Source organism: Hypanus sabinus, chromosome 5 (genome assembly GCF_030144855.1).
Source record: "Hypanus sabinus isolate sHypSab1 chromosome 5, sHypSab1.hap1, whole genome shotgun sequence".
Classification (NCBI taxonomy): Eukaryota; Metazoa; Chordata; class Chondrichthyes; order Myliobatiformes; family Dasyatidae; genus Hypanus; species Hypanus sabinus.
This window is the reverse complement of record NC_082710.1, coordinates 62199031-62224024: the sequence shown is the minus strand read 5'-3', so window position 1 is coordinate 62224024 and position 24994 is coordinate 62199031. Positions and strand designations below refer to the sequence as shown.

At 38.4% G+C, this 24994-nt stretch overlaps 1 protein-coding gene across 3 annotated transcripts in view; it reads left to right on the top strand.

Annotated features, from left to right (window-relative positions):
• Positions 1 to 24994, top strand: part of dennd4c (DENN/MADD domain containing 4C) — a 174785-nt gene that overhangs the window by 110203 nt on the left and 39588 nt on the right. For 2 of the 3 annotated variants that reach the window (XM_059970020.1, XM_059970021.1), the window contains exons 15-20: positions 3930 to 4057; positions 13383 to 13512; positions 13785 to 13991; positions 14286 to 14414; positions 20218 to 20365; positions 23526 to 23651. In XM_059970020.1, the coding sequence (XP_059826003.1) occupies positions 3930 to 4057; positions 13383 to 13512; positions 13785 to 13991; positions 14286 to 14414; positions 20218 to 20365; positions 23526 to 23651 (868 nt within the window). The remainder of the gene's footprint in view (positions 1 to 3929; positions 4058 to 13382; positions 13513 to 13784; positions 13992 to 14285; positions 14415 to 20217; positions 20366 to 23525; positions 23652 to 24994) is intronic. The other variant, XM_059970022.1, reaches the window with a different exon arrangement.

Below are 24994 nucleotides of genomic sequence, written 5' to 3'. Positions count from 1 at the left end.
TCCAAGGCACAATTATTAAAACTATACAGACACTATATGACAATCCTACTGCTAGGATTAAAAGCAATGGATATTTACCCTAGAAAGGGGCACGAGACAGGTTGTGTATGGTCACCGCTACTCTTCGCGTTATATCTGGAACCATTAGCTCAATACATCAGACAAAATGAAGAAATCAGGGGAATTACTATTAAAGGGACAGCATAAATTGGCTTGTTAAGCAGATGACATTTTGATCTATCTAGGGCAACCAACATACTCTTTACCTAAATTGATACAATCCTTTGAGCAATATGGTAAATTATCAGGATACAAGATCAATATAGATAAAACCCAATTACTTTCATATTACTATAGCCCACCAAGAGAAAGGTAGATATCCCTGGGCATGGCACACAGTCTTTCAAATATTTGAGCATCATTATGCCAAAAGGTTTGGCAAAATTATCAGAATGTAATTATCAGCCTTTATATAAAAAAAATTAAGGAGGATATGGCAAGATGGAACCCGATTCCTTTTTTCAGTCTCAGTTCAAGGATTGAGTCTGTTAAAATGAATATACTGCCCAGACTGTTATATCTCTTTCAGACCCTACCAATAGAGATTAATCAAAATCAATTCAATGAATGGAACAAGATGTTATCAAGGTATATTTGGCAGGGTAAAAGGCCTAGAGTTCATCTCAAAACTTTGCAATTAGCAAAGGAAAAGGAGGAATGGAGCCTATCTTCTCTTAGATTATTATTTTGCAGCACAGTTGAGAGCTGTGATATGTTGGTGCAATCCATCATATGACGCTCAATGGAAAAACATTGAGGAGCGGGTACTTCCCATCCCCATACAAGCAATTTTGGCTGATAACAACCTGCAAAGGTACATAAATACTATTGAAAACTCATGGGTGAAATTGACTCTGAAAATATGGAAAACTACTATAAATTAATATAAACACAAGGAAATCTGCAGATGCTGGAAATTCAAACAACACACACAAAACGCTGGTGGAACACAGCAGGCCAGGCAGCATCTATAAGGAGAAGCACTGTGTTCAGGCCGAGACCCTTCGTCAGGACTAACTGAAAGGAAAGATAGTAAGAGATTTATAGGGAGAAGCGCTGTTGACATTTTGGGCTGAGACCCTTCGTCAGGAAGGGTAAATGCTTTGATAATACTCAGATAAATACTTTGTGGAGATATGATTACATATGATTATATGATATATATGTACAATGTCTGAAATACATCTTATGGAAATGTTTGATGATGAACGTCAATAAAAAAATAAATTACAAGAAAAGATTGCACATGATCAGATGATATCATAAACAGCAGAGATTCAGCAGTTGCTGGAAATCCAGAGGAACAAACACAAAATTCTAGAGTCAATCAATAAGACGGGCAACATCTATGGAGAGGAATGAATAGTCAACATTTTGGGCCAAAACCCTTCATCAGGACTAGAAAGGAAGGTGGAAGCCGATGGGGGAAGCATAAAGAGTACAACCTGGCAGTTGATAGATGAAACCAGGTGATGGAGGAGCTGGGTGGGTGGGAATGGGAATGAAGTGAGAAGCTGGGGAGGTGATAGCTGGAAAAGGTAGAGCTGAAGAAGAAATAATCCGATGGGAAAGGAGAGTGGTTCACTAGGGAAAATGAAGGTGGAGGGTTGCTGCTGCACCTGAGAGTGGCCTCATCATAGCAGTAGAGGAGACCATGGACCAGTATGTCAGAGTGGAAATGAGAAGTGGAATCAAAATGAGTGACTACTGAGAGAACCCTCCTTTTGTGGCAGGCAGAGTGAGGATACTTAACAAAGGGGTTCCCCAGTCTTGTGTCTGTTCTCACGATGTAAAGAAGACTGCTTTGGGAGCACCAGACCCTGGCAGGTTCGAAGGTGAAGTATTGTTTCACCTGGAAGGACTGTTTGGGACTTTGGTGAGGAGGAAGTGTTGGGGCAGGTGTAGCACTTGACCCACCTACATGGGTAAGTGCTCGGAGGGTGATCATTTGATATCACATATTTTACAGTATTTGAGAAGCAAAAACAAGATGGCAGGGGGGATATTAGCTGATGTGGTGGTAATGTTGGTGTGTGATGTTTTTGTCACAGAGCAAGAACTTTATGTTAGGGAATATACAGCACTGTATACACACACACACACACACACACTCACACTCACACTCACACACACACACCCCCCCCCCCCAAGACTTTTCATGTTATTGTAGCAATTTTATGTATTGCACTGTACAGCTTGTTACGAAACCCCGTAACTGGGTCACTTACCAGCAAAGATAGAGAGGTCCGTTGAAGTCTGATGGTACTATTTTTAAAAGTATTTATTGATAAAGCGGCACAAAAATAAGATTAATGCAAACATACAGATAATATATGTCGTCAATGCTAAATCTAAAAGCGCGGGTATAATAATAACCAATAAGAAATAGCTCTATCGTTGTCTAGGGGATAATGTATTGTCCGATGGAAATATAAAAGTCACTGTTCTTTCAAGCTGCAGCGTTTTGGGTTTTAGAGAGAGACGGTTTAAACTTGCCCAGTCTTTTTTATGATGCCAATCCGTTGAGTCGGGGAGTTGGTTTCCCCGTTGTTAGCTAAAAGCCGTTTTCCGTGTTACAAGCCACCAGTCCCAGGCAACGGAACTGAACGCACGTGGCCTCCTTCAAAATGGTTTCCCGTTATCAAGGGAGTGCTAGCGTTTCTTCTGGTGCGTCTGAGGGGCTGTTCCCACAGACCCTCTTTTATTCTGACTCGCAGGGTTGTAGATGTCAATCAGGTTGGGGGTGATGCAATCTCTCCCTCAACCAGTCCACTTTGCCTGAGGGCGTCCACGTGGTACAGTCTCCAATCCACAAAATTCGCCTTCCGGAGACAATGGTCATGTCCCGTAGCTTTACATCGCCGGGGGAACGAGACATTCCGCACGTCTCTTTCTCATTCTCCTGGGCCCCCTGACCCAACCCAACAGTGATCTTGCGATTCTCACAAAGGAGGGGACTGCAGGCATAACAAGCTGCCACCAAAAAAAAATTTATGTCAAGATTGATGATAAGCCTGATTCTGATGTGGTTCTCTATTGTGGACTGAGATTGGGAAGAGGACAAGTGAGAGGAATCATGGTTGGAGGAAAAAGGGAAGTGGAGGGGAGGGAACAGTAAGCACCAGAGAGACATTCTCTAATGATTAATAAGCCAATTCATGTTTCAGGGCAGATGTATATGTATCTGCATGTACACCATCCCCACCCCGGCACTCCTCCTCTGCCATCTGTCCCATACTCCACCTGCAGGGCTCCACCCTCGCCATACCCAACATCCTTTGCTCCCACCTGATATACAAACTCGTTGCCTGCTCCATGTTGATAAATACAGTACTGTGCAAAGATTTTAGACATCCTAGCTGTATACAATATGTGCTTAGACTTTTGCACAGTACTGTATCAAGCCAAGTTCTTGTCTGCCATTACGGTGAGATACAATGCAATGAAAAACTTACAGCGAGACCTTAATGGGGGGGAAAAATGCACAAATGCAATAGAAGACAAGTCCATGGTGGTGCAAGACATGGTCCGTGGTGTCCATTGCTGAGGTGGAGTTAGGGTTATGTGAGTAGGTGCAAGAACCTGATGGTTGTGACAATAGCTGTTCCTGAATTTGGTATTTTAGGGCTTTGGACATCTGGTCTCCTGCTAACTGACTATAAATGTTTTTTCTCTGTTAACTGTCAAGAAGAGCATTATAAGGGGCAAATGGCTGAGGATTGTAAAGTGTGTGATCAAGTCTTCTAGTGCAAAAGATCAAAGGTTGTCTAAACATATGATGTATTTTTTGTACAGTAAATGAGTAAAAGGTAGGAGGCCAATAAAGTCAGGAAGATGTGCTAATTTTTCTTTTGTTTGCCTATATCAAGGTTGATGCTGACTGCCCTGAAGATACGAAGCTCATTGAACTGGATGAGTCACAAAGAAGTGAGCACACTGTCTTTATCATGCCTCTGGAACCTGGTTCTGATGAGCAAGATCTGGAAGGGAAATTTAGGTATTGTTCCATTCTGTTACTCAAAATCAGTTTTGTGTGCCCGAGGATGAAATTGTTTTGTTTAATCCTTTCACTTTGGTTGCTTATCAGCATAACACTTTGTTTCCACAAACGTGACCCAAAAATACAGTGAAAGTTATTCCTATATTAACAGTCACTAACTTTGAAACTAAATACAGTCGGCCCTCCTCATCTGTGGAGGATTGGTTCCAGGACCAGCCCGCCGATACCAAAATTTGCAGATGCTCAAGTCCCTTATTTAACATGTATCGATGCGGTGGTCTTTAGGACCCAGTGGAACCCCGGACTTTATTTAACATGTCTCCATGCAGTGGACATTAGGACCTGGTTGCGCAGCTCTGAATCCGCAGTGTTTCTGTTCACGAAAATAATCACGATCGCGATTGAAAATAAGGTGGAAGTAATAAAGCGATCGGAAAGAGGTGAAACGCCTTCGGTCATTGGAAAAGCATTAGGCTACAGTCAGTCAATGATCGGAACAATTTTAATGGAGAATGTGAAAGGCCCTGCCTCAATGAAAGCTACAATTATTACTAAGCAACGCAGTGGTTAAATTATTGAAATATGTATGATTCTTAAGTGTTTTATATGCATAGAAAGGTAAAATATATACTATATACTAAGAAAAACGTTTGACTAACTGACGCTAAATAATACCGGATGTACCTGTTCCGACTTCAAATCCGACTTAAAGGTGGACTCAGGAATGAAATTCATTCCTAACCCGGGGACTGCCTGTACTTTTAAGTCATTTCTAGATTACTTATAATACCTAATACAATGTAAACGCTGTGAAAATAGTTGTTACACTGTATTGTTTAGGGAATAATGACAAGAAAAAGTACTCTGTACATGCTCAAGCCAAGAGTGCTGGAGAGAGAACTTTGGGGTTTTCCCGATCCATGGTTGGTTGAATCCGCGGATAAGGAGGGCTGACTGATATATAATTAACTACATAACTTATCAGCTTGCAAACATCATCAACTATGTTAGCACAAACATGAGAAAATCTGTAGATGTTGGAAATCCAAAGCAACACGCACAGAAGGAACTGAACAGGTCAGGCACCAACTGTGTTAGCAAATATTCTGTCTGATTTTTCCTAGTATGTGTTACTTCCAATGTGTAAAATTAACATCAGCTATCTTGCAGGTCCCTGCTCCTGAAATACCCCAACCACAGCTCAATCACCTTGTATTGAACTACAGAATGTATCACAGTGGTTAAATTGCTAGACTAATGATCCAGGGATCAGAGTTTCAGCTGTGGAATTCCAGTTTAGTTATTATTCTGGGACAGTAAGTCTTGCAGACTTCTGAATTGCCAAGCATACCATTTCGCTCATGGGCAGTCAGCAAGTTGGCTTTGCTGACATCCCAAAAAACGATTGTTATATAAAAAGGGAAAATAGTTGAAAAAAGAATTTTAGGGCATAAGAACGTAGGAGAAAGGTCATTCAATCCTATTTTACCATACCAGTCTCTGACTTTAAAAGAAAAAAATCCTTATCCTTTTTCAACCAACACACACAAAATGCTGGAGGAACACAGCAGGCCAGGCAGCATCTATGGAATAGAGTACAGTTGATGTTTTGGGTCAATACCCTTCATCAGGACTGGAGAAAAAAGATGAGAAGATGAAGTAAGAAGATGGAGGGAGGGAAAGAAGTACAAGGTGGTAGGTGATAGGTGAAATTGGGAGAGGGGGAGGGGTGAAATAAAGAACCGGGAGGTTGATTGGTGAAAGAGATAAAGGGCTGGAGAAGGGGAATCTGATAAGAGGACAGGCGGCCATGGAAGAAAGGGAAGGGCTCCAAGGCAGGTAAAGAGATAAAGGTGAAGATATGGGGAATAGTGAAGAAAGGGGCCGTCACTGGAAGCTCAAGAAATCAATCGTTCATGCCATCAGGTAGGAAGCTACACAGACAGAATATAAGGTGTTACTCCTCCAACCTGAGTGTGGCCTCATCCCAGTTTCACCTATCACCTACCACCCTGTATTTCTTCTTCCCCTCCCTCCATCTTATTCTGTCTTCTCATCTTTTTTTCTCCAGTCCTGATGAAAAGTCTCGGCTTGAAACGTCGACTGTACTCTTCCATAGATGCTGCCTGGCCTGCTGAGTTCCTCCAGCATTTTGAATGGGAAGTGTAAATAAAATGGGTGCCCACTAGGAGATCCAGTTTTGTCTTGTGGACAGAGCGTAGATGCTTGGCGAAGCAGTCTCCCAATCTACGTTGGATTTTCCCTTTTCTTTGGTTTCTCTAATGTCCAAAAATTGGTCAGTCTTTGTTTTGAATGCAATCAAAAACAGACTCTCTTGAATTCCAAAGATACATTACCCTCCAAGCAAAGAAATTTCTCTTCATCTCAAACCTAAATGTTCAATATCTTGCTTTGAGATACTGAACTTCTCAGCCAAAGGCAACATGCTCCCTGTATCAATCAATAATTGTTTTTCGCTTTTCATGAACACTGCCAACATGTTGGACATTTTCTACAGCTCCAATCTGCATTTCATTGCTTTTCTTGTTCCGTTGTTACTTTCATTCTCCACAGCAACTCTGACATTAATTTTTCAGAGAGATTATAAGCATCTGATGGAACAGTCACCTTATGTCCCATGTTTACAGACACTCCTGCGCCTAGTGTCACTTTATGGACATACAATCAATCTATGTTTGTAAGCTTTCTTATGCATTTATAGTCATTGTATTTTTTATTATTTTGTCTTTATTTGTTTCTTTATGTGCAGTATCGGATCCGCAGTAATTATTCTGTTTTCGCTTACAATTGTGTACTGAAAATGACATTAAACCATCTTGAATAAACTGTTTTTCTATTCACTGATTCTTCTGACCTGAGTGTTTACAGTTCTGTTTCCCTTTCAAAGATCATATTAACTCTCCTAAATCATAGTATTTTCAAAGGATCTTGACATCTCTTTGTATTAGTTTCCAAGCAACTAATCTCGTGCAACTGATAGTTTCCTTATCACCTACATTCTTTAATAGTGGCATAATATTTGCTACCTCCCAGTTTGCAGAAAACACTCTAGAATATTGTATGAAATTTTGGAAGATGATGGACAAAAGCATTCGCTTCATAAGCTCTGTCAGATCCTTATAATTTATCCAACTTCAGGCTTATTAAACTTTTTACTAATGTATCTAATATTTTACTTCAGTAATACTGGACCCTTGACTCTGAAGTATTTCTTGGAAGTATTTTGTCACTTCCTAGTAGGTATTTACAGCAGATTTTTTGTGGTTTATTGATTTATTCTTAAGATTACTTTCCTGCATCAGGGCATTTTGTTGTGATAGAGTTATAGAAAAGTAGGGCACAGAAACAGGCCCATCAGCCCATCTAGTCCATGCTGAGCCATTTAAACTGCCCACTCCCACTGACCTGCACAGGTACTATAGCCCTCCATGCCTCTACCATCCATGTACCTATCCAAACTTAAATGCTGAAGTCGAGCTCACATGCACCACTTGCGCTAGCGACTTGTTCCACAGTCTCACAACCCTTTGAGTGAACAAGTTTCCCGTCGTACCCCTAAACTTTTCACCTTTCACCCTTAATCCATGACATCTCATTGTAGACTCACCCAGTCTCAGTGGAAAAAGCATGCTTGCATTTACCCTTACTATATCCCTCCTAATTTTGTATGCTTCTATCAAATCTCCCCTCAATCTTCTACATTCCAAGAAATGTAGAATATTCCAATAATATTCTACATTAATTCCAGTAATATTCCTGTTACAATATTATTGCTCTATGAAAAGCTACCAACTGCAGATTGCTGAAGATATAATTGGAGCAGTGATATATTCAAGAATGCCATGGTTGGATACGGGAAAAGAAAGAATCTCCTATATTAAAACATTTGATTGATTTATGGAATAAGATAAATGTTGATGATGAGACAAAAAAATCTTTATTAGCAAAGAGATCTTTAATTCAAAATAGACTTATTCCTTTCACAATGGACAATCAACTTTTATATAATTGGATTCAAAATGGGATTAGATATATAGGGAATTGTTTTGAAGGAGGTATATTAATGTCATTTGATCAATTAAAGAATAAATATAAAATATCAAACAACACTTTATTTTGTAACTTTCAATTAAGGGCGTATTTAAGAGAAAAATTAGGTCAAACAATGTTATTGCCGAAATCTAATGAAATAGAAATTTTAATTCAAAAAGGAAATATTAAAAAATTTATATCTTGCATGTATAACTTGATTCAAAGACAGGTAATTAAACAAGGAGTCCATAAGTCAAGACAAAAATGGGAAAGTGATTTGAATATTAAAATTAAAGAAACAAATTGGTCAAGACTATGTCTTGATAGTATGACAAATACAATAAATGTTCGGTTAAGATTAGTGCAGTATAATTTTCTACATCAATTATATATTACACCACAAAAAATAAAAAAATTAAATCCAAATTTATTGGATCAGTGTTTCCGATGTAACCAGGAAACTGGTACTTTTTTACATTCGACATGGTCTTGCTCTAAAATTCAACCTTTTTGGACAAATTTAAGACTTTTACTGGAACAAATTACAGGAACACAATTTCCTCATAATCCAATATTATTTTTACTAGGTGATATTGAAGGGATAAAACCGAAACTCAAACTAAATAAGTATCAGAAAGAATTTATAAAAATTGCACTGGCAGTAGCCAAAAAAGCTATTGCAGTTACTTGGAAATCGGATACACATTTAAGTATAGATTCTTGGAAGAAAGAAATCTATGGTTGTATTCCATTAGAAAAAATTACTTATAATTTAAGAGATAAATATGAAACATTTCTGAAAATTTGGAGCCCTTATTTACAAAAGACAGGATTAAATATATAGATGCTCTGAAGATGAAACAATTGGTTATTAGGGGAAAGAAATAAATATACATATTAGTTATTACGAATTCCATGGAGCATGTGGAGATCTTCCAACAACCAGGCATTCTTTCTTTCTTTCTTTCTTTTTTTGTCTATAGGGCAGTTAGGGGGGAGGGGTTAAGGGGAGGGGTAAGGGTTATATACATTGTTTTTTCATACTTTGTAACCATTTAAAAATGCAATAAAAAAAGTTTAAAAAAAAAGAATGCCATGGTGTGTTGCATTTGGTGCTCAGGATGTGGAAGAAAACAAAGGCAAAATGGGTGGCCACTTCACAAAATACCTGTATTCAGTCTCCAAAGTTGACTTTAAACTTCTAATCATCTGTCACTTTAATTTCCCCTCCCATCCCTCCTGTAACCTTTTGTCTCAAACTCTTTTGGCTGTTCTAATAAAGCTCAAGATGATGAGAGGCATTGATCGTGTGGATAGTCAGAGGCTTTTTCCCAGGGCTGAAATGGCTGCCATGAGGGGACACAGGTTTAAGGTGCTGGGGAGTAGGTACAGAGGAGATATCAGGGGTAAGTTTTTTACTCAGAGAGTGGTGAGTGTGTGGAATGGGCTGCCAGCAACGGTGGTAGAAGTGGATACAATAGAGTCTTTTAAGAAGCTTTTAGATCGGTACATGGAGCTTTGTAAAATAGAGGGCTGTAGGTAAGCCTAGTAATTTCTAAGCCAGGGACATGTTCGGCACAACTTTGTGGACTGAAGGGCCTGTATTGTGCTGTAGGTTTTCTATGTTTCTATGTAATGGAACGGCAACCCCCCCCCACCAATCAGGGCATTTTGGAACCCTAGTCTATATTGAATTTCACATCATCAGCTTTTCCTGCAGATCCCATTCTGCTTTGTTTCAGTTTTCCAATAACAACTGTGCTTTCTCTCTCATTGTTTCAGTGTATTCTCATGTTTTAGCTCTCACTCTCTAGCTTTTGCAATTCAATTAGGTGGTTCTGAAAACATTGTATCAAGACATCCTTGACCTCTTTGTTTTTCTGTTTCCACCCCATCCACCCCACCCCGCAACTTCAAACACACTTGTAGTCATAGGAGTGTGATCACTCAGGAGGAGTTTGATATTCTCCTGAGGGGTTGTGTATTGGTGGGCCCTCAGGGGCCGATTCAGGAACCACATTATCTGGTGTAGTGTGGGCTGGTCAGAGGAGTGTCTGTGATTAGTGGTAAGGTCTTTTTGGTTGTTCAGCCTCTCCTTTCACAGTTGCTGCTTGTTCTCTGTGGCACAGCAGAGATCTCTCTCATGTAGCACAGGTCCCTCTTGAACAGATTGAGAGCAATGTTTTCCCAGATTTTAGATGTAATGTTGAAATTATTCTCAGGCTGATTTTGATATTATCTTTGAAGCCTTTCCTTTGCCCACCAGGGGCTCGCTGACCTTCCTTAAGTAAAGAATCTGTTTGGGAAGACTTGAGTAAGGCTTGCAGATGACATGACCCATCCATTGGAGTTCGTGTTGCTTTATCATGGTGGAGGTGCTGTTCATGCTTGTCATACAGCATGGAAACAGGCCATTTGCCCACCATTTCTAAGCTAGCCAGTGGTTCTCCATCTGTATTAATCCTCATAATATGCAGGAAAAGATCCTTGTAATGTACCCTTCCTGTATTCATAATTTTATATACCTCAGGTAACGTTCTCAGCTCCATGGGGAAAAAAATAGCTAGTCTCTCCAGTTTTACTCATAGCTGAAATGCATCATCCCAGGCAATGTCCTGGTGAGTCTCCTCTGCACTCTCCTTCAGCACTTTTTCATCTGTCTGAAAGAATTCACATTGTAATCCAGCTGAAGTCTGATCAATGTTGTAGAAAGTTGGAGATTAACCTCCCTGCTTTTGTATTTAGTGCCTTGATTAATGAAAACAGCATCCTGTATGCACCATGACCACACTATGTACCTGCTGTGTGACTATCAAGGATGTTTGGACTTGCACACCAAGGTCCTCTGTTCCTCACTACTTCCTGGGATCTTACTATTGATGGTGTATGTACTAGCCTCATTAGTACCCTCAAAGTGCATTACCTTATATTTATCAAGATTAAGCTCCAATCATTTTCCAGCCCATTTCACCATGCTATTGATATCACTTGTTCAATTTAATGTTAGAGAATGTATACAAAATGAAACCTAATAATTATCCTGTAGCCTAAAACAGCTCTGAACACTGAACAACACTACAAATCTTTATGTCTGTGAACCTACTGATTATGTGACCTACATCCACATCCAAATGTAACAAGCATACAATCGGGAAAAGCAACCTTCTACCATTGCTCTGTTTCCTACTGCCAGGCCATTTTTTTTGGGATATAATACCATTGAAAGGTTATTGACCTTGAAAGTGAATGGTCTCTCTTCACTACCTGAATTCCAAAGCATTTCCAGTACTTTGTTTTTAGTTCAGGTTTTCTGCACCAATTTGATTTTCAGTTTTATTACAAACATTTGTAGATGAGCTCCCTTTTTGCACAAGTTTCAGGCACTCTAGAATTTCATTGTTTCCTTTCAGTCAGTGACTGTGTTTCTTGGCTTTATTTACTTAATATTAATGGACGTCTAATGAAGATGTAACTATTTAAAAATTCTTGTGTATTGTGGTATCTGTGATTTCAGCAATCGGAAAGCCTCAGCCAAATTTTAAAAGATTTGGTTGAAGTATTGTTTGAGTAAGCATTTAGTAGTTCAAAGCACTGAGCAATCCCCTACTTCCAACTCTCACCCCAGCACTGATCTGCTGCTTAAAATTTATGCTACTTCGTTGAAACTCATCAGGTTACCAGACAAGTTTTCTGTCTTCAGTGCATCATGCATCAGGTGAAGGAGGTTGCTGGACAAGAAAAATATGAATTACATTTCTAATGTTTTTGATGTGTTTTGAGTTGAAACCGAGAATGTTTTGAAATGCACAGCAAATGTAGTAATATAACTACTCCAATGATTACTTAAGCACAAAGTATACTGCAAATGCTGTGGTCAAATCAACACATACAAACAAGCTGGATGAACTCAGCAGGTCGGGCAGCAATCAACGGATGTTGCCCGACCTGCTGAGCTCATCCAGCTTGTTTGTATGTGTCCAATGATTACTTCCCTTTTCATTTTAAACTTCTATTAGCACAGTGGTTGCTAAGTTATTGATCAGGTTTTTTGGCATTACCTGCTGAAGCTGTGAAATTGAATTGTATAGTGAGCTGGTGAACAGTGGTAGTTAAGTTCACCTGGTAACTTGAGAGATGAGGGTATGTAGATAGCTCATTAATTAGACCTGGTGATTTGCTGAATACAACAAGGAAGAATTGATCAGTAACTGAGCTACAGTTATAGTAAAGTTGAAATGTAGTTTAGTGACAGATAACTTTTCCCATTTTGATCTTAGTCCTGTCAGTACCAAGTATATTCATTCATTATTTCTCTCATTGGTTAGATATTGTGGCGATTATGCCTTTTATTTTCCTCCTCTTGTGCAATCACTTCCAGTGAGTTTTTTTAGTTGGCTAAAATGACAAGTTCCTTTGTTTGAACAGTATTATCCTTGGTAGCCAACCATCGTGTTCAATTTACGTCATTGGGTATTAATCAAGGCAAATATTGATTCAAACTATATTTATTTGTGGAATGTTTCAAATAAAATTTTTGTTTAATATTGAGATACAGGATTTTGTCAAATGAAGGCCAATTCTTGTGACATTTTATTAAACTTGCTGCGTGTTTTTAAATTAGCTATCTAAAAAATTGATTGGAGATGAACTGAAACACTTGAAAAAATATAAATGCAAGCCCCTTAAAGTACAATTAACATTGGAACAAAGAATTTCAAGTGGGGTTTATGTAGTTTGCCATTAAATTCTGTTTATTCATGAGTTTTCTGCTTGGGCATCAGAAGCATGCTGATTTGGTGTATACGTTAAATCAATGATTATTGAAACGGGTATAGATTTTATCTTTCTGATTAACTTTAATATCTCCATAATATAATTGAACTGTACATATGGTATTTCATTTTTAGATCATTATTAATTGCTTCTGTTACGGGTAAGCCTGGTTTACAGGTATTTATTGCAAAGTGATCAACAGTAGTGATATTACACCAGTGAAGAAGTACTCTGCTATATCTCCCTTTAAGAAATGTAAAACATTTTGTGATGGTACTTAACTGCCTTACATAATTTACAGCCTTAATTTTTTGCAGGGAAGAGCATTTGAGTGGCTGTTAATTAAACTTGTGTTGATTCGGAAAGTTATAAGGGGCTTTAGAATTGTTTTGAAGCAATTAATTTTCAGCACATGTTGAGAATACTTATTGTAATTATTATAATTGAATTAGAATTAACAAACAGTTTTGGAGAGCTTATGTTATTTTTATTTTAGCTATAAAACATTCCCAGTGCTTAAACCAGAGCTATTTGATAGACCACAGGAAATGAAAATGCCTGTTAGGCTATTAGTTGGAGGTCCTGTTCCCAGCAGTCCAGCCCTCATGGCAAAACGAACTAAACAGGTGAGAGGTGTTTAAATATACTTGGTTTGTACAGAAATATTACAGCTTGTTCTTTGATAATTTGTATGCACAAGCCAGTTCATAAGTATAAAAGGATACTGATGTGTTTTGAAGAAATGGTAATATCAAAACAAAATAAATTATTATAATGCACTGTACAAAAATTATCTTAATTTATTAAAAATGAGAATGAACACTAATTGAAAAGTTTGTACTGTTACATTTTTGCATTGCTAGAAACTGGAAGAAATGATCAATATTTTACTTTACAGGAGATGAAAGCTGCTCAAAAAATCGCTAAGAAATACTTCTCAATTCCTGCACTTTGGTTCAAATGCTTGTTCAGCCATTGTTACAGTCTTTGGTTCATTTGCTTGCCAGCGTATGTTGGAGTTTCTCATTCTAAGGTCAGAGCACTGCAGCAAGCATATGGTGTTCTCATGAAAATGAGAAATTTGAAAGTTGATCCACTTGATGAGGCAAGTACACATTTCACCACAAAAAATGTTGTGATTAAGTTGAAGCAAGTAGATTAATTACCTTTGAGTAACCATCTCAAGAATTGAGAGTTGACTACCTATTCACAGCAGTGAAATCCAAAAAAATATATTCAAGTATTATAAAATTCTTCCAGTGATCTGGGATGGGGTTTTGTGAGACTAAGAAATATTTAATTAAATGTGCTGGAACCAAGATGAGTTTTTAAAAAATTTTTGTTCACTTACTATTCTGTTCAAATCACAGATGGATTTTTTCTTCCTTACCATATCTAGGTGTGCTACAGGGCTTTGATGCAGTTGTGTGGACTCTTGGGACACCCAGTACTTGCTGTTCGAGTTCTGTTTGAAATGAAAAATGCAGGTGTGCAGCCAAATGCCATTACTTATGGTTACTACAACAAAGTAAGTTGAAAACAAAGTTAGTTTTCACGGTGGTTCGCGAATATTATATAGAATATTTTTTCATGATTTCAAAACTGTTGCAACAAAATCAAGATGAAAAATGATGGACTAATTTTGTTCTGCAATTTTTAAAAAATTGTGAACTGTGAGCAAGTTTCTGTCATGGAATTTATTGAATTGTATTTATTTAAGTCTTGCATCCATCCCACAATGTGAGTGGGGAAAAAACTTTGCATTATGATTCTGTCACAATGTCCAGACGTGTGAATTTCTTTTTTTTTAAATTTTTTTTATTAGTTTTTCAAAACATTTTACAAATTAAAAACCCCAAATCCCAATGAGGAACATTTAAACAGTGCAAAATTAAGCATACAATAACAATATGTTACAAAGGAAGAGAATTTAGCAAAAAAAAAGCACCTAAATTAAAGACAAGTAAGCTTAGTGTCCTCCCCAAGCCCCACAACACAAGAAAAAACAACAGCAACTCCAGACCAACCACAACACAATATAGAGAGTATAAGTCAGGTCAGCCAAGCTCCCAGACTGTGAATACACTCAGCAACAGAGGATAATAATGCCTTCTACCAGAGAAAAAAAAAGGAGCTGAAAGCAAGGGACCGAAGAGAGAAAAAAAACCCTAGTCAAGAGGAAGGTTATGAAAGTACTCGATAAAAGGTCCCCAGACCTTATGGAACTTTAGATCCGAATTGAGAACTGAATAATGAATTTTTTCGAGGTCCAAACAGGCCATGATGTCATTAAGCCATTGAGCATGAGTGGGCGGGGCAGCATCTCTCCATCTGAGGAGGATCAAGTGTCTAGCCAGAAGAGAGGCAAAGGATAGTATTCGGCATTTGGTCGGACCCAGACATAAATCTGTCTCGCCCCAAAAACCGAACAGAGCAATTAAGGGGTTTGGTTCTAGGTGCTGATTCAGAATACACGATAACGTAGTGAAGACATCTTTCCAGAATTTCTCCAAGCTAGGACAGAACCAGTACATATGGATGAGAGAGTCCACGCCCCTCTTGCATTTATCACAGAGCGGACTAACGCTAGGGTAGAATCGAGATAGTTTAGATTTAGACATATGGGCTCTATGAACAATCTTAAACTGTAAAAGGCAGTGGCGAGCACAAAGAGAGGTTGAGTTAACCGATTTGAGAACTGAATCCCAGCTCTCCTCAGATAAGGAGATATTTAAATCCTGCTCCCAGGCCATTTTGATTTTATCCATGGGGGCCCGTCGTAAGGCCGCTAGTTTACCTCGGATGATTGATATTAAGCCTTTACCTAGTGGATTCATGGAAAGAAATAGGTCCATAGCATTTTTCGCAGGCATTTCAGGGAAGTTAGGAATTAAAGGAGCAATAAAGTGTCGGATTTGGAGATATCTGAAAAAATGAGCATTGGGCAGATTGAACTTAACAGAGAGCTGCTGAAAAGAAGCGAAGCGATTATCAATGAAAAGATCTTCAAAATGTCTAATAGACGTGTGAATTTCTAAGTCTAATGGTTTGTAGAAAGAAGCTGTCCCGTAGCCTGTTGATCCTGGCTTTAAAGCTGTGGTACCATTTGCCAAACAGAAGCAGCTGGAGCAGTTTATCGGGTGACAGGTGTGCCCAATGATCTTCCAGGCCTTCTTTCTGCGCCTGCTGTTAAAAATATCCTCAACGGAGGGAGGTTCATATCCACAGGTGTGTTGGGTTGTCCATACCATCCTCTGTTGTGCTCAGTCATTAAGGTTGGTGCAGTTCCCATACCCGGTGGTGATACAGCCAGTCAGGATACTCTCAATGGTGCCCCTGTATAGGGTCTTAATGATTTGGGGGCTCTTGCCAAACTTCTTAAGTTGCCTGAGGTGGAAGAGACGTTGTTGTACTTTTGTTGCCATACAGCCACTGTGTGCAGTCCAAGTGAGATCTTAGAAGATGTGTATATCGAGGAACTTGAAACTACAATCTCTCTCACCTGCAGTCCCATTGATGTTGGTTGGGGCATGCCTGTCTCTGTTCGTCCTGTAACGCACAATCAGCTCTTTTGTTTTTTGGACATTGAGGGAGAGGTTGTATCCTGGCACCACTGTGTCAGGTGTTAACCTGTCCTCTGTAGGCTGCCTCATCACTGCTAGAAATAAGGCTGATCAAGGTATTGTCACGGGTATTGCCCTGAATCTTCACAGTGCATATTACTTTTCTTATGAAGGATATTGGGACACTATACTTACTGTTGTCAGTTACATTTAGGCCATCAACAAGTCATTGTGTCCCAGTCGTTTTTTTTTCAATTAGTGCTACCAATATAATTGGTACAAATTCAGTCAGTTAATACTTGGATTAAAATTTCCTCGGCATCTGTTTTGCCTGCAGTCTCACTCCCTTGCCTCCCCTTTTTTTCTACCGTCTGCTTCTGCCCTCTGTTTCTCCCTTTCAGCAGTCTTAGGGTGATGTCCTGAATCTCCAAACTACTTTCATTATAGCTGCTGGTTCAAAGCAAAGACAAATTCAACAAGGATCCAATTTTGGGCTAACTGTCGTGCTGTTTTGTAGACCGGCAGGAACATTTCTAATCAGGTGATATGCGGAAGTTAAAATCCCCTAAATTAACAGCTTCCTGTTTCTTCCAACAGTCTGTTATCTCTCAACAGATTTGTTCGTCTAAATCCCTCAGACTGTTGGGTGGTCTGTAATATAGCCTTATTAATGTGGTCATAACCTTTATATTACTCAAATCCACCCATAATGCCTCTCTAGACAAGTTCTGCAGCCTGTCCTGATTGAGTACTGTCGTGACATTTTCCCTGACCAGTAACACCACCACTCCGCCTTTAATCCCTCCTGCTCTATTGCGTCTAAAACAATGGAGCCCGGAATATTGAGCTGCCAGTCCTGCTTCACCTGCAACCAAGTCTCACTAATGGCTGCATTATCACAATTTCAGATGTTGATCCATGCCCTGAACGCATTTGCAATTCTTACAATACTATTTGCATTGAAATATATGCAGCTCAGGACATTAGATGCAACATGCTCAACCTTTTGACTCCTGACTTTGTGTGAGGTCTTAACAATATTTGTCTCCATGACCTCTCCACTATCTGTTCTGGCACTCTGGTTCCCTGCAATTGTAGATCAGGGCAAACCACCTCTTCTGTACAGGGCCCTGGAAGAGAGCCCAATGATCCATGATCCAAACATCTTATGCCATTCCTCTTACACCAACTCCTTATCTATATGTTAAACTGTATGATCTTCCTGTTTCTGGTTTCACTAGCACTTGGCACAGGCAGCACTCCTGAGATCACCATCCTGGAGGTTCTGTCCTTTCACTTAGCACCTAACTTCTAAAACTAACTTCTCAGAGCCTCTCAATTCTTCCTACTCAATTTCGGGAAAAATCACTAAGTTGGCACTGCACGTCTCGATTTTTAGAAAAGATTGGAATGTAAGTTGATTTGCTGTAAATTCCGGTGTATAAGCTGAGAATTTGGCCCTAAATTTTGCTCCTAAAAATAGGGGGTCGGCTTATACAGCGGGTGCCAACTTTGGAAAAATGAATACACGGAAGACAGGTCGTATTTTTTGGCTGTTTTTGAGTCAAATTTGTTCCACTGTTGACACATGAATTCTTTGAATGGTTTGTTTAAACTCACATCTGGTGGCTGGAGCATGGATGTCAAACCACCAGGGATGACTGCAATGTCCATGTTTTCAACTTTCAGTGCTGCTTTTGTCTCACCTGACAAGTGCACTTCAAACATGTCCCAGACAAATAGTGACTTTTTCTTCCCGAAACCTTCGGGACGTCGACGCCACATCTCTTTAACCCACTTCAATCAACCCACTTCGTCCATTCAAAAAGCAGCATTCTGGAATGTAAACAACAACACTCTGTGGGAACTTTCTGAGCAACCTTTGTTTTTTCTCTCAACACAAGATCACGTCTGTACATAAATCAGGTGCACCAATTTTGCGTAGCTTTGAAATTTTTGCTGACATGGTGTTCTTCGGCCCATCTCAACGCTTGATTTCGAATCATTTCTCTGGTGACGATGTATCTAGATGATTGCCGGTGATTCACCCACTGTAAAACTTTTTCTTCCAGTTCTGGCCACTGGCATGTTTTCCCGTGGTTTGCACATTTCGCCTTTGGCTTTTCCCTCAGCACTAAACTTTACACTAAACTTCTTAGCAGCTGCAGAATTATTCGTTCCTTTAGCAAAATCAACAACCTTCAGCTTGAAGCCATCATCATATCGCATTTGTTTTAGTCTTTTGTACATGGTGGTCGCAAACTCAATACTGAGTACACGTACTGATCCCGCCACCCCGTATTATGTTTTAACGAGATTGCGATGGGTGCTAAATGGTTTTACGGGGGTTACATTTCAGAGGATTCTTTTCCATTGGAAACCGAGTCCAAAATTTCTCTCCCTGGTTTATTTATTAAGAATTCGCCTATAACGCTCTGCAATGTGTAGGCCTGTTTTCTTAGCAGGTACTGGTTCACAAAATTTCCAGGTTCCTGATCTGGCAAAGTTGAGTACCAGCATGTGAGATCTTGTGGTCTTTTCTGGTTAAATCAAAAACCTCTACAAAAGGGGTCGGCTAATACAAAGGTGACATGAAGAAGTCACTTTTTTAACCTTGAAAATGGGGGGGTCGGCTTATACTCCGGAATATACAATATTAAAAAAAATTGAGACATGCAGTGCCAATTTAGTGATTTTTCCCGAATCACTGGTGGTTAGGTGAGGATTAAATAAATAAACACTTCTAACCCACTTGATGATCACCTCACCCTTGGATATTTAAAAAAAAGGAACAACAAATGGAACAGAATTATTTCACAAATTCCTATACTAGTCTGCCAGACTCAACTACACTTAGTAGCTGCTTGATAAGCAGGAGCAACATTTAGCCTTCAAAGAGCATAATATGCTATTGTCCAGGGGTTGAATTAATGGCGACAGGTAGATACTGTAAACATTATTCTTTACCAAGAGTTCCGCTTTTGGATGGTGTTTGCACTTCGCACCACGAGAAGTATTTCCTTTAGTCAATGAAGACATGTCTGGGACTGGATGAGCACAGGTTATAAAAGTAAATGCAGAATAACACTGAGGAATGATTTGCTTCTTATAAAGACCATTCCAACAACTGATTCTGCTAATGGTGTTACCTAAACAGTGGCGACAGGTTGGTGCAATGACCCAGGAAATCTGAAATTAGGCTAGTGAAAATTCTGTCTGAACCAGCGGTGGAACTGGATTATTGATTGGAGTATCCAGTGTGGTAGACCTGTATTTATATTTGTGTGTGGCCAGGCTGGCGTTCAGATTTGGGACATGTTCAAGTTGGTTACATTTTCATTGCCATGAATGGTTTAAAATTTGTTTTATAGATTATTTGTACTGCATCTGGTGTTGTTTGAGGAGAACATGAGGTTGCAGTGCCTGCATTCCATTGTCATCAGATTGGTAACTTCTATATCAGAGTGCTGCAGAACTTGCTCATAAATAACATTGAATTTTTGTTGGTATGGTCATATAGCCTGGTTGTATTTGGAGAGCGTTAATTGTTAAGTCATTGGAGTGTAAACCAAAGCTGGGCTATCAGTCCAAAGCTAAATACTAGTCAATGATGTGAACTTCCTGATAGATAAATGAATTAAAGACAAAGGTATATAGTCTGCTTATCTGACTGGAACTGGTTGAGCACATGTTAAACAGAAAAAAATTAAGGTATTGACAATTCTAAGATTTTTTTGTTCATTGATATTACGATGAATGTTACTACAGGCTGTTTTGGAGAGTCCCTGGCCCAGTAGTAATCGCAGTGGTTGTTTCCTGTGGACAAAAGTGCGGAATGTGGTTCAAGGTGTCGCACAATTTCGCCAAGCCTTCAAAAAGTCAAGCTCTTCAAATGCTCAAGTTTTGTTGACCTCAGGTAATCTTTATTAAAGAACAAAATTAGTAGGTGTATTTGTGGGAATGGTTTTTAGCCAACTAATTCTTGAATCAACAGTAGAATTTCTCAGTTTCTGTTGCAACTTGCTGTCATGATAATTTGCTAAATAATAAAAAGATTATGCAGACCTAGGATGTTAGAATGTGTAATACACTAGTAATTGTGAGAGCCTGATGGGACAGCTAGGGCTAGAACTGGTTGATGTAATTAATACTTTTACAAATATTGTGCCATCATTAATGTGCCTGGTGCTTTGGGCACCTAGTGAAGTCAAATAGAAGACTGCACCATATATTTCAGCTATTAATTTAATTAGTGTGTATATATAAGTTAGCATTAAATTGACAAAAGTTCCTGATAATCAATCATAAACTCCATTATATTAGGTGCTCAAATATTTTCAGTTTGGCTTTGTGCAAACTGCTGTCAGCTTGATGGCAAGAAGAAAACTGTAGCAGAGGATTATAGAAATGAAAAGTATATTGTATTTGGGGAACTAACTTGACAGGAATATTTCAGCGATGTTTGAATTTGTAGGTCAAGTTGCATGGATAACATCATGGATTTGAGCAACTGAATCACTGAAACTGTAGAAGAACAGTCATTGCCTTTTCTTGTTCAGCAGTATTTTCTGTAGACTTCAAGGAATATTTCTTTGGGGCATTTTGGTCAACTAGGAGACTTTGACATGCACTGGGTTAATTATTTTCCTTGCCAACAAATGAGATTTAAAGCTAGAAAGAAACAGGAACTGTGGAGAAGGCAAGAAAATTAAATTGGTTCTTTATAGAAAAAGAGAATATTGCCTTCATAGCTCTTACATTTCTCTACAGATAATATTTGTGAGATATCAGACGAACTTCAGCAGCTGTTTAGTCAGTTGTTTTCTAGAATTCTAATTAAATAAATTTTGAGAGCAGGAGTTACATTGTTTACAAAGATGAGCAAAACATAAATGATCACTTTTTTACTGGGTTGCTGTGGTACAAGACTGGAAATCTGAAATTTAAAAAAATGCTGAAAGTATAAAGCAGAACAGAAGCATCTGCCTGATTTGCTGAGTATTTCCATCATTTTCCGTTGCGCAACTTTTCCATTGCAAACTCTCACAAAGTCAACAAGATCATTTTTACCCTGAATTCTTGCGTGCTGATGGTGCATGAAGCACCTGCAAAAGAAACTGAACAAATGCAAGTAATTGTGATATTTCACTGAGTATGTTTTAAAATTTAGTCTATGCATTTACATTCTAATGTTAATTTTGAGGTAGTTTAGTTTTGGAATTTCAATTAATCTTACAACTTATGCTGTGCACAGTGCATTGTCAAAAGGCTTATTAAATGTATATTTCTACTCTATCTCCTCTTAACCCCCCCCCCCCCCCCCATTTTGTCATAGATTTGAGGTCATCACTCATCCTCTTATTAGTGGGGTACGACAGGTTAGATTTGAGCTACTTTTAAAAAGACTTGCTTTATCAATGTCTAATCTTAAAACGCGGTACAGATTAGATGTTTGTAAGCTGTAGTTGCCCAAATATGGGGAAAATATGGATGGGAATTGGCTATCAATTGGTCTGCACAAAGGAGTTAATATTGTGAGGTAATGCAGTTTTTATTTTTGATAAATCATATTCTGACTTGGTAAGTCTCTATGTTGCTAATCAATGGAACAGTGCTACTTTATGAGATTTGTCAAAGTGATAGTGATCTGTTTTGTTATTGACTACATTTAATGAGGCTAGATATTGTTATGACATTCTTGCAAAAGTCTCACAGTAAAGGTTTAAACAAACTATTTTGTTTGTGTTGCTTCTTAAAACTAATGTTTTGTCTGGTTTGACATTCCAGTGCATGGAAAAGCATGTGTTCTCTTTCTAGGCTCATGGGCATGCTCGAAGGTCTCTTGATAAATTTATTTTTTTACTGTTCGAAAGCAAGGACTACCTTAACACAAGTGGACACTGAAAACTGATATAGATAGATACTTCATTGATCCCAAAGGAAATTACAGTGCCACAGTGCTTCTCTGTTCAGCCAAGGTAGCACGTAGAGAATGAGAAACATTGTCCAGAATTGCCAGGATTTTCCGTAGAGTCTCTTGTTCTACTACAACCTCCAGTGTGTCCAGTTTGACTCCAATAACAATGCCAATCACCGCATGGAAGATTATACTGGCAACCACAGACTGGTAGAACATGTGAAGGAGAGGCCTGCATACTCCAAAGGACCTCAATCTCCTCAATGTTGAGTTCCGTCGCTTGAAATTTGTGTTAATTGGTATTTTAAGCAGTTAATTTTCAGTTAGTATTTCTTCATCTGATTATCCTTCTCTCTTCATTTCGCTTTCTTTATGAAATTTAATTTACTATTCTCATTATACAAAATACTCAGCAGTTACCTGTATTACTCTGACAGCCTTTTATCACCACCAAGAAAGGCAAGAGTGCCAGGTGCTGAGAACACCACCTGCAGATTCCTCTTGAAATCACACACCATCTAACTTGAAAATATTTCTTTGTTGTCATTTGGTTAAACCCTGGAATACACTCTTACAGGATTAACATCTCAAGAACTCAAATTCAAGAAGGTAGTTCAGCACCACCTCCAGGAGGGCAGTTACAGATGGATAATAAATATTAACCTTGTCAGCAGTGCTCACATCCTGAAGAATGAAGATGAAGACTAAAATGCTGCCTAAATAACTAATCATTTTTCACGTTGCTTAATCAAAGATGTGCCCAGTTGTGTATCTTGGTCACACATTCCAGATACTCTTTATACTGTATATTATTTTGGCGTTTAGCTGATAGTAGCTTGCCATGCAAAAACCCATTATCTATTAAAAATGTACTGACTGGCAATATTTAGTCTTCACAAAATTCAGTGCTTTGTAATATGTTCTAAGCTCAATCATTCTTCCAGAGGGTTTATTAAGCTGCTGGTAATTTTCCATTGATTATACTTTCTTTCAATAAAGAAATGGTCTAAGAACTTATATTTTCATTTTCACTGGGTTAAATTTTGCTTTGCATTTTTATTGTTGTCAGGTTAGTTTAAAATAAAATGTATTGCAAGAGAAAATTGTTTTAGAATAATATGTTTATACTTTTCCTTGCCTCATTTGATATGGTGAACAGGTGGAAGTGATACGGATGCTGTGAGCCATGGTAGCGTGGATAGTTCTAATGATGCTAACAATGGGGAGCATGTGTTCGTCCGAGACCTAATCAGACTAGATTCCACTGATAATCACGGTAGCACAGGTATTAAGTTCTGAATTGCAATAGCTTCAGTAATTTTCTACATAAAATCCATATTGACAAGATTTGATGGTAATCACTAATATCATCTGGAATTCTCATGAAACTTTATTTTCTTCTGAAACTCTTCTAGCCAGGAAACTTCAACATGGACATATGGTATACTGTAGCTTTTGAACAAATTACCATATCCAAATTGTTGCTTTGAACATTGGGATTTCCTTGATCTAGAACTTAGATTTTCTTATTTTTGTTCCTCGTTATCACTGAATTTTGCTGCAGTTTGTTTCATGACTGCAGTTCCTCCTTAATTTGCTGTGAGTATTTGACTTTCCATGTAAGATACTGGCTTAGCAACTGCATTACCATCTCCTTTGCTTCATTCTTGTACACATGGTGTATTTCTAACTTATTTTGCTGTTTATGCTCCTTAGTCTTTGTTCTTAATAGAGTAACTTCATTTGTAATGTATATTTTTGTACAAAAAAATTACAACTCCAAAGAGCCCAATGTTTGGACCAAGTCTGAGTCAGTGTCAGTTTGAAAAGAAGAAAAAAAAAATTTTTGTCTTAGTGTTTGGAGGCTGACCATAATTTAGAAAGGGAATGTTATCTGTGAACAAAAACTATTTTTCTTTGTATAACATGAGACAGATTTCAGTTGGAAGCCTACAGATGAAGAAAATTAATATTCAGTCTTTTCCTCGAAGTTGTTGGTCTATTTTTGTCTTTAAACATGCTTTTGGATTGGCCTAAGGCCGAGGTCAAGAGCTCTTAATTTTTTCGAAGAGCTTCTGGGGAATGTGGTACAAAGATGTAAGTGATAGATCCCTATAGACCATGAGGTAATTCAATGTTTTTTTTTCAAATAAGCCACCATTTTCTTTTGTAATAGTCAGCTTTAGGTAAGTGTCCTAAACTGGAATGTTGCAGTCTTTGCTATTTTGTGCAACTGTTTAGGAAAGTATGGAATTATTGTTAAGTTATTCCTTTTTGTTTTTAGAAGATAATAGAGGAAAAATAGGTACAACTTGGAAAGTGTAGCTGAACCAGTCTAGTTTTGCAAAAACTGATTACAGAGCAACTTCTTTGCTTTTGAAGTTTTAGGTGACTGGCCATTATTTATATGCTGACTGGAAAAATGTTCAGTTTCAGAAATTAGATGCTGAAAGAATTAGAGAGCTTTGTTTGGGATTGAGGGGTTGTCTGTACGTCATCAGGAAGGAGGTACAGGAGTCTGAAGGCACACACTCAGTAATTCAGGAATAACTTCTTCCCATCTGCCATCAGATATCTGAATAGACTTTGAACTAGGCCATTTGGCCCATCAAGTCTTTGCCATTTCAT